Genomic DNA, 9721 nt, shown 5'->3' with positions numbered 1-9721 from the left:
TTTGGTTTCTTTTGTTTTCTAGGACTGAATGGCTAACTAGTGACTACATGATTGAAAATCCAGTTCTTTGAGTGCTATAAAACTTAAAAAGAAAAATTCTACAGAGCAAAAAGGTTTGGTCGGTGATGTTTTTTCCACGGCTTGTTTGTTCTTTAGGCTGATATTTCATCGCCTTTAGTGCAGCAAAGAGGTGCGATTGCAAAATATGACGATGCAGTCAACGGATACGCAACAACTGGAGGACGAGGATCTAAACTTCTAACTGCAATTAGTAGGTGCACTATGTGTATAATGCTGTTTCTGCGACGATGAAGATCGGTATCTCTGTAAAAATGCAGTTTTATTCTCTGCAAGACTAAGCTCCAATCCAATGGCCGAATCAGTGTTCACACATAGTGTTTGAGGGTAACCCAACACACAAGTTACATGAGCAGCGGCATGGCGGGAACTCGAACTACACTCCCAATTAGATACGAAGAACTTGCACATAAAAGCACAAGCAGAGCCTGGTGAGTGGTGCCTCTGGTCTATGCTTCGATGTGCATGTTCCATGTGATGGTGAAGCTCTTGCCGAGCGGCAGCTCCAGCCCACCGACCTCCATGGTCACGCTTCTCTGCCCGCCCTCCACGACCTCTTCTTCCCCGCCGGCACCTGCGAAGTAGGGGCTGGACGTGGCAATGGCAGCGGCGTCCGAGCCGTCCACCTGGATGGCGAGGTCCCTGCCGGCGCCGTGCAGCCCCAGCACCGTGATCTTCTCGATGACGAGCCCCTTGCGCAGGCTGTAGGTCCCCATCGACACCTGCGACCCCACGGTCACCTCCTTGCCGCCGCGCACGGAGGCGTGGAACCGCGCGTACGTCGCCTGCCCCTCGGCCAGCACCATGGCCGGGCGCTCGTCGTCGTCCACGTACACGGCGCCCTCCGCGTCCGCCTCCGTCGCGCCGAGCGGGAACGCCACCACCAGCGTGAACGGCGTCTCGCGCGCGTCCCTGGAGATGGTGCCGCCGCGCTGCAGCGGCAGGATCGTGTTCTGGTGCACGTGCACGTTGATCTCGTTCAGCGGCGCGTCGAGCTTGACTGTGGAGCCGCTGCCCACCACCACCTTGCTCGTGTCGAACAGGTTGTACCACGTGCCCGGCGGGAACACAGCGCTGACGGACGTCGCGCCCTGCTCGAGCACCGGGGACACCATGACGCCGGCGCCGAGCAGGAACTGGTTGCTCACCCCGTAGCACGGCGCGAAGTCCGGGAACGAGAAGAAGAGCGGCCGCGCCACGGGGGCGCCGGTGAGGTGCGCCTCGTAGTTGAGCGTGTACAGGTATGGGAGCATCCTGTACCGCATGCCGAGGGCGTTCCGGGCCGACTTGGCCACGGACGCCCACTGGTACAGCTCCTGCCTCGGGGACGCGAAGTTGGCGTGGTCCCTGGAGAACGGGTAGAAGGCGCCGAGCTCGATCCACCGGCTGCACAGCTCCTCCAGCGGCGGCTCGCCCGCCGGGTAGAACCCGCAGATGTCGGCGCCGACCATCGGCATGCCGAAGATGCCGAAGTTGAGGATCGTGGAGATGGAGTACCGGAGGTTCTCCCAGGTGCCCTTGTTGTCGCCGGTCCAGTGCGCGGCGTAGGCGCCAGAGCCGACGAACGTGGACCGCGTCAGGACGAACGGCCTCTTGCCCTGGATGCTCTGCAGCCCCTTGTGCGTGGCAATGGCTTGCGAAAAGCCATACAAGCTGTGCGCATTGTACTCCAGGATGCCATTGTAGTGCATGGCGCTGGTGGCAATGGTGTTGAAGCCAAGACGAGCCGACTGCCCGGAAGCATTGATCTTGTAAGGTGGCTCGTCCCATCTGGTGTTGGTGAGGTTCTTGCAGTCCAGGCAGCATAGCCATGGCTCCTTCGAGTCCGGGATCGGGCACTTGTGCTTCGTCGGGATCGTGCACTTGCCAGTGCAGAAGTTGGAGGCCTCGTTCATGTCGATCCACAGCCCATCCACGGGCACAAGCTCGTGGAACCTCCGTACCTCGTCGATCCACCACGACGCGCCATTGGGGTTTATGAAGTCTGGGAAGTAGACAGGGCCAGGCCAAACCTGGGCAAGGTATGGCTGCCCATCTAGCTTGATGAAGATGTCGCGCTCCATGCCGCGCCGGTACACACCATAGGAGTTGTTCACGGCGATGCCAGGGTCGATAAGGACAATGTACTTCATCCCCCGTGCGTGGATCTTGTCGAGGAACGCCAACAGCTTCGGGCGCGGGTAATTCACGGGGTCAAGCGTGAAGTCCTTGGCGGCATCCATATGGTCATCATCGTTCCAGATCACGTCGAGGGGGATATCTGCATTCCGGTAGCCCTCCACGACACCCTCGACTACGGAAATGTTCTGGTATCCCCACCTGCATTGGTGGAACCCTGAAAACCATAATTCAAAACAATCAGATATTTGAAGATTACTGCATATTTTTTTATAGATTTACGCCTACCTTGCTACTGCAAAATACTCAATGTTGAATGGTTACAGGGTACAAAATCAATGATTTACATCTCTGTATGCTGCATGTACATTTTTTATTTCTCTAGTGGTGATAAAGTATATGGTGATAGCAACTGGACCACAAGTGCTGCAAGATATCGAACTACAGACAACCGCTAAAATTTATTGCTGTTTGGTATTTTATCACAGGTCTCTGACCGCATTCAGAGAAAATTTTGTTTTTGTTTTGCAGACATTCTCAGAGCAAGCTGGCCCACGAGCTGGGAATATCAGTAGAATGAAAGTAAATTCCATCAGTATCACGTGAGTGACAGCCAACAATATCTATCTAGTACAAATACATATTATTGGATGCATCAGAAAGGTTTACAAGACATTCTCAGATTCCTATGCATACAAAAATGATTGGTTTGTCCATCACTTATGATCTATTAACCTAGCAGCCTAGGAGAAATGTGATGCTTCCGTAATGATAATAGTAATAGTAATAATAATAATCATTATAATAATATATGGCTAACAACATAGCTAAAACTTCTTACCAAACATAACTTACTGCTAGCAAGTTACACAGATAAGGGGGCAAAGTCTAGCGTTCAATTTAGCTGGTATGCTAATGATGTGTTCAAAATCCCAAAGTGAGAAATAAATTCCCGCTTAAAATACGCCGAGCCCCTAATTATGAGAGGCTCCGTAGATGAGAGGTCATTGTGAAGCCTAATATTATAAGATTATATTTACAGCATACTACTGCTAGAAAGGGGTAAGCAGTGCCACGAACCATTCTACAAACAGTAAACAAAGGTGAACCACAATCTACAGGTTTTCAGATAACTAGATATTACACAGCTATGGACAGTTCTTTGCTGAAATCATAATGCAAGGAACATCAAAATTCAAAAAGCAATCCTAGTAGATTCCTACTATCACCAAGACAGCATATAAGATTATATAGTGATGACGCCTAGACTGCAAAGAAAAAATTTGTCAAATTCAGAAGGGAGTATATATTCCACAATTTCCAAGCAAGGAGAGAAGCCTTCTATTTCTGTAGATGGACATCTAGAGACGCCGGCACATATTTATGACTAATTCTACTTGCAGAAATGCCACAATTACGAGGAGGTAGATATAACTGTACAAGTACTATACTTATTATACCGCAAAATATGGTACACTATGGATATAGCATGGGTCTAGCAAGAATATTATTATCATCTGAAACTGAACCTAAATTAGTGTGCACTAAACTGACACTATTTCCACGCATAGCATAAGAAACCTATATTTGATCAGACAATCTGGACGTTAGCTAAATATAACACACGCTATCTATGAATGGATCAAGACTGACTGAACCTAACAACCAGATTGACTGAACCTAAATTGCTCTCTGCAGTCTTCTGAAACTGAACCTAATTTCGTGTGCACCTGACTGGCAATACTCCACTCATATCATCTGAACCTAATTGCTCTCTGCAGTCTTCTGAAACTGAACCTAATTTCGTGTGCACCTGACTGGCAATACTCCACTCATATCATCTGACTGAACCTAATTGCTCTCTGCAGGTTTTTAGATTTTGGGAATCTACACAGTTAGGGAATCTTTGGTGAAATCATAAGAAAGAAACATCAAAATTCACAAACGAATCTTAGTAGATTCACACAGTTACCAAGATGGCATATATGCCTAGACCACAAACGAACAAGTTCAGAGCAGTATATATTCCACTATTTCCAAGCAAGGAGACAAGCCTTGCTATTTTTCTAGATGGACGTTCAGAGATGCCAGGATATATTTATGAGTAATTCTACTTGCAGACAGATTCATATTTCTGTCCAACTAATAAGTACTATTCTTATTCTATGGTTGGATATAGCACACATCCAGCATTGGTCCAACAAATAAGTTGTTATCTTCTGAAACTCAACCTAAATTAGTGTGCACGACCAAACTGACAATGTTCCACTTATACAGTATAAGAAACCCATATGTAGTCAGCCAATCTGGGCTTAAGCTAACCATAGCATAAGCTACCTATGAATGGATCAAGAATAACCAGACAAAACGTTAACGATAAACAACACAATCAATCCAAAGTAAAGACGAAACAACAACAAAATATGACTGACAAACAGAGTGCATCAGCCAGTCCTTACCAAATGCCCAATAGGGCATGGGCGCGGGGCGGCCGATCATGGCGGTGTACTGGTCGACGACAGCGAGCGGCGTGGGCCCGGCGAAGAAGTAGAAGTCGAGGATCCCGCCGATGACCTTGTAGGTGAGCGAGGTGCCCGTGTACACGACGTCCATGCCGTTGCTGTTGAGCAGCAGCACGGCGTGCGCGACGCCGCGGCCGGCGACGCTCCGGAGGTCCAGGTACACGGGGTGGGAGCCGTAGAGGTCGGTGTTGAGGTTGATGGCGGAGGCGTCGGTGGTGTAGAGCGTGTAGGGGTCGTTGGGCCGGAGCTTCATGCCGCCCGGCTGCGTGTTCTCGCCGAGCCCGTACAGCGCCGCGTCGCCCGGGAGGCGGGTGGTGAGCTCCAGGTACTGGTCCTTGAAGACGAGCGGGGAGTGGCTGGTGTTGAAGAGCGGCTGCCGGGTGGATTTGCGGTGCACGGCGAACCAGAACGGGTCGCGGCCGTAGGTGAAGACGAGGTCCTGGCCGGCGTACTCGGCGGCGGTGAACGGGGGGCCGGGGCAGGTGGCGGCGAGCGGCGGGGATGGCTCGCGCGGGAGCAGGTCGTAGGGCACCTCCCACCTCTGCTTCGCCGCGTCCGTTATCTGCACCCTCACCCTGTCCTTGGTCTCGTGTCTGCAGACACAGCATTGCCAATTTGCCATGGACATTACGAAATGAGCTTGCATTGCATTTCATTGTTCTCGAAGAATGAATTTGGTACACTCGTGACTGAACTGCACTATTTCATCGAAGCAAGAACACATTGCAATTTCCCAGTTCTAATTTCCGCGGACCAATTCCCTCAAATTCAGGGTTCTCTTTTTCTATCTTTACCAGATCGAACAAGCAATTGTTACAACCACAAACATTCCACTCAAAGAAAGCTAGTGGTACTACAAAAACATGGAGCAGTGTGGATAAAAAACTGGGAAGAAGAAGAACAAGGAGCTCACTTGACGAAGAGCCTGAGGCGAGGGATGTCAGGGCCGTAGGTGGAGGTGCGCTGCTTCACCCGGAGGTACCCGACGAGGCCACCCCCGTTGGGGCGCTCCACCAAAGACACCAGCTTGTACCCGAACCCGACCGGCTTGGGCGCCGGTGCCGGCGCAGAGGCGCCATTGCTGGCCGTGCTGCTGCCTGCCAAGGTCAACAAGAGGAGGAGAAGAAGGCGCCATGGCAGGAGGAGGTGGGGAGCGTCCATTGCTGTGCTTGTCTCACTTGCTCGTCGTCACCGCCCCTCTGCTCGCTCACTGGCTGAAGCTCGACCCGTTTGTACAGACTGCTGCAGAGACGTGTCTGCGGGCAGCAGTGTCACTCACAGGTGGCTGGAGAGAGAGAGGGAGCCGTGATGACGCGAGTAATGAGGGGAGAGAGAGCGTCAGTGTGCAGTAGGAGTACTGCTGCATGCATTGAGTGAGTGGCATGTTCAACGGAGGTGGAGCACATCCCTCCTTTATAGACACCGTACCGTGGCCGTGTCGTCGAGAAAGTACATTGTATCGGTGCGTGACAGGTGGGGCCGGAGAACTGCCACGGTAGACTGGGTATGGTCGACGGTCACTCCTTGCAACAGAGAGGCGGTTCCCAACAAAAGAAGCACGAGGGTGTGATTGGTTGCTTGTAATGTAGTTTTAGAGTATTTTTACCGGTGCACTCAGAGCATTTTTACCGGTGCACTCGTAGTGATGTTAACAGTGATTTAGAGATCGGTGTTATTTTTGAGCTCACATCGACGCGCCTCAAAAATAGTGGATGTGTTTTCGAGTCCACGCCCGACCCTTGGAACGAGGCTTGAATTGGACGCGCCGGCCTCGGTGACATGTCGGATTTCACATGTTGGCTCTATGTGACAGTCACTAGCTCCAAAACCCTACTTCTATTCACCAATTCCCCTCTCCTCTCGCTCGCTGCTTCATTTCGCATGTCCTACTGTCGAGCTCCCGCCTGCACTCCAGCTCACGCCCTCCTCTCCAGCGCCCGCTTCGTTGTCGTTGTTTCTGACATGCCTCCGAGAAACAAGGCGGCTGTGAAGGGACCAGCGAAGCCGTGTAAGGTTACATTGAAGGAGAAGTCGGCATCGATGCCGACGGAGGAGTGGGTTGCCGTGCGCGCCCGCTGCGCCGTCGTGACGGTAGACCGAAAAAGGCATCGCGATATCGTTGTTGATGGTAGCAACGCAGTGAAGATGTGAGACTAACCCTCAAAGATTCCAAAGCCTACGAGATTAGATCTCGTTGTTGATGTAGTCGATCACTTGCCGCTTTCAAAAGCGCGTAGAAGATCTTGACGGTGCCACAATCGGGCAGCACCTCCGCACTCGGTCACACGTACGGTGTTGATGACGACGGCCTTCTCCCCGTTCCAGCTGTCAGCGGATGTAGTAGATCCTCCTCGGAATCCCGCCAGCACGACGGCGTGGTGATGGTGGTGGTGGAGATCTCCGGCAGCGCTTCGCCGTAAGCACAGCGGGAGAGGATAGAGGAGGGGTGTGGCTAGGGTTTGGGAGAGGGGGCTTGGGCTGCGACTTGCGTACCTCTTGGGGCTTCCCTTGCCCTCCGTTTATAGGTGGAAAAGGTCCTTGGGTCGTCCAATACCTGCCCCCAAAGTTTGGGAGAGTTCCGGTAGATTTCTGTCAAAACACCGGATTTTTTCCGAACCCCGAAAAATGACTTCCCATATATGAATCTTTCACCGGACCATTCTGGAACTCCTCGTGATGTCCTGGATCCTATCCGAGACTCCGAACAACATTTGAACTCCATTCCATATTCCATATCTACTCAAAACGACATCAAACCTTAAGTGTGTCACCCTACGGTTCGAGAACTATGCGGACATGATCGAGACTCCTCTCCGATCAATAACTAATAGCGGGACCTGGAGATCCATAATAGCTCCCACATATTCAACGACGACTTCGTGATCGAAAGAACCATTTACATAAAATAACAATTCCCTTTGTCTCACGATATTTTACTTATCCGAAGTTTGATCGTCGGTATCTCCATACCTAGTTCAACCTCGTTACCGATAAGTACTCTTTACTCGTACCGTGATATGATATCCCTTGTGAACCAGTCACATGCTTGCAAGCTAATTAGATATCATTCCACCGAGAGGGCCCAGAGTATATCTATCCGTCATCGGGATGGACAAATCCCACTCTTGATCCATATGCCTCAACTCATACTTTCCGAATACTTAATCCCATCTTTATAACCACCCATTTACGCAGTGGCGTTTGATGTAATCAAACTACCCTTCTGGTATAAGTGATTTACATGATCTCATGGTCAAAGGCTTATAGCAAGTTGAACTTAATGACTTGATCTCATGCTATGCTTACTATGGGTGTGTCCATCACATCATTCACCTAATGATATGATCTTGTTATTAATAACATCCTATGTTCATGATCAGGAAACCATGATCATCTATTAATCAACAAGCTAGTTAAATGAGAGGCTTACTAGGGACTCTGGTTGTTTACACAACACACATGTATCAATGTTTCCGGTTAATACAATTATAGCATGGAGTGTAAACATTTATCATGAACACTAAGATATAACAATAACTATTTTATTATTGCCTCTCGGGCATATCTCCAACACATATACCATGGTGAAACCTAGATTAGGAATAGAAGGGAACCAGCTCCATAATCCTAGCACCTAAGTAGCTAGAGATCTATCATATTTCTTTAGGAAGCCAAATACCTCTAGAGCTAAAGTTAGGCATAAGTTAGTCTACGAGTTGTTCTTTTGGAGTTTTATTTGCAGTTTTACCTTATTACTCCCTCTGTTCCTTGATATAAGCCATATAGTTTTTTAGCAAAAAATTCAAAATATAAGCCATATTAGAATTGTTGTCAAAACTGCCCCATGCTAATCCCTGAAATTTAGGGATAGATGATTTGGCCGGCTAACTAGCTTGCCTAGTTTGTCTAATTTCTTCCTCTCTCACGTATTGATACGTCTCAAACGTATCTATAATTTCTTATGTTCCATGCTAGTTTTATGACAATACTCACATGTTTTATATACACTTTATATCATTTTTATGCATTTTCCGGCACTAACCTGTTAACAAGATGCCGAAGAGCCAGTTCCTGTTTTCTGCTGTTTTTTGGTTTCAGAAATCCTACACAGGAAATATTCTCGGAATTGGACGAAACAAAAGCCCACGGTCTTATTTTCCACGGAGTCTTCCAGAACACCAAAGAGGAGACGAAGAGGGGCCACGAGACAGCCACACCATAGGGTGGCGCGGCCCCACCCCTGGCCGCGCCGCCATATGGGGTGGGCCCCTCGGGCGTCCCCCGACTCTGCCCCTTCGCCTATATAATCCTTCCGTCGCGAAAACCCTAGTACCGAGAGCCACGATACGAGAAAAGCTACTGAGACGCCGCCGCCGTCAACCCCATCTCGGGGGGTTCTGAAGATCGCCTCCGGCACCCTGCCGGAGAGGGGAATCATCACCGGAGGGCTCTACATCACCATGCCCGCCTCCGGACTGATATGTGAGTAGTTCATCCTTGTACTATGAGTCCATAGCAGTAGCTAGATGGTTGTCTTCTCCTCTTGTGCTATCATGTTTAGATCTTGTGAGCTGCCTATCATGATCAAGATCATCTATTTGTAATGCTACATGTTGTGTTTGTTGGGATCCGATGAATATGGAATACTACGTCAAGTTGATTATTGATCTATCATATATGTGTTGTTTATGATCTTGCATGCTCTCCGTTACTAGTAGAGGCTCTGGCCAAGCTGATACTTGTAACTCCAAGAGGGAGTATTTATGCTAGATAGTGGGTTCATGCCTCCATTGAATCTGGGACAGTGACAGAAAGTTCTAAGGTTGTGGATGTGTTGTTGCCACTAGGGATAAAATATCAATGCTTTGTCTAAGGATATTTGTATTGTTTACATTACGCACGGTACTTAATGCGATTGTCTGTTGTTTGCAACTTAATACTGGAAGGGGTGCGGATGCTAACCTGAAGGTGGACTTTTTAGGCATAGATGCATGCTGGATAGC

General features: G+C 49.4%; 1 protein-coding gene across 1 annotated transcript; it reads right to left on the bottom strand.

The window, feature by feature from the left end:
- Window positions 1–323: 323 nt before the first annotated feature.
- Window positions 324–6092, bottom strand: LOC127340923 (alpha-xylosidase 1). Its single transcript, XM_051366693.2, has 3 exons — window positions 5632–6092; window positions 4656–5311; window positions 324–2413 (listed from the first exon to the last, which is right to left on the bottom strand). Exons 1-3 carry the CDS (start codon window positions 5877–5879, stop codon window positions 528–530), a joined length of 2790 nt encoding a protein of 929 aa, XP_051222653.1. The 5' UTR covers window positions 5880–6092; the 3' UTR covers window positions 324–527.
- Window positions 6093–9721: the final 3629 nt, after the last annotated feature.

The sequence above is a fragment of the Lolium perenne genome, chromosome 3, assembly GCF_019359855.2.
Source record: "Lolium perenne isolate Kyuss_39 chromosome 3, Kyuss_2.0, whole genome shotgun sequence".
Lineage (NCBI taxonomy): Eukaryota > Viridiplantae > Streptophyta > Magnoliopsida > Poales > Poaceae > Lolium > Lolium perenne.
This window is presented reverse-complemented; position numbering and strand designations above follow the sequence as displayed.

Excerpts from the sequence above, each read along its gene's own strand:
- LOC127340923 (XM_051366693.2), bottom strand. The coding sequence starts at position 5,879 with ATGGACGCTCCCCACCTCCTCCTGCCATGGCGCCTTCTTCTCCTCCTC. Across the intron at positions 5,312-5,631 it reads CGCCTCAGGCTCTTCGTCAA|ACACGAGACCAAGGACAGGG; the intron begins GTGAGCTCCTTG and ends CTGTGTCTGCAG. Across the intron at positions 2,414-4,655 it reads CATGCCCTATTGGGCATTTG|GGTTCCACCAATGCAGGTGG; the intron begins GTAAGGACTGGC and ends TATGGTTTTCAG.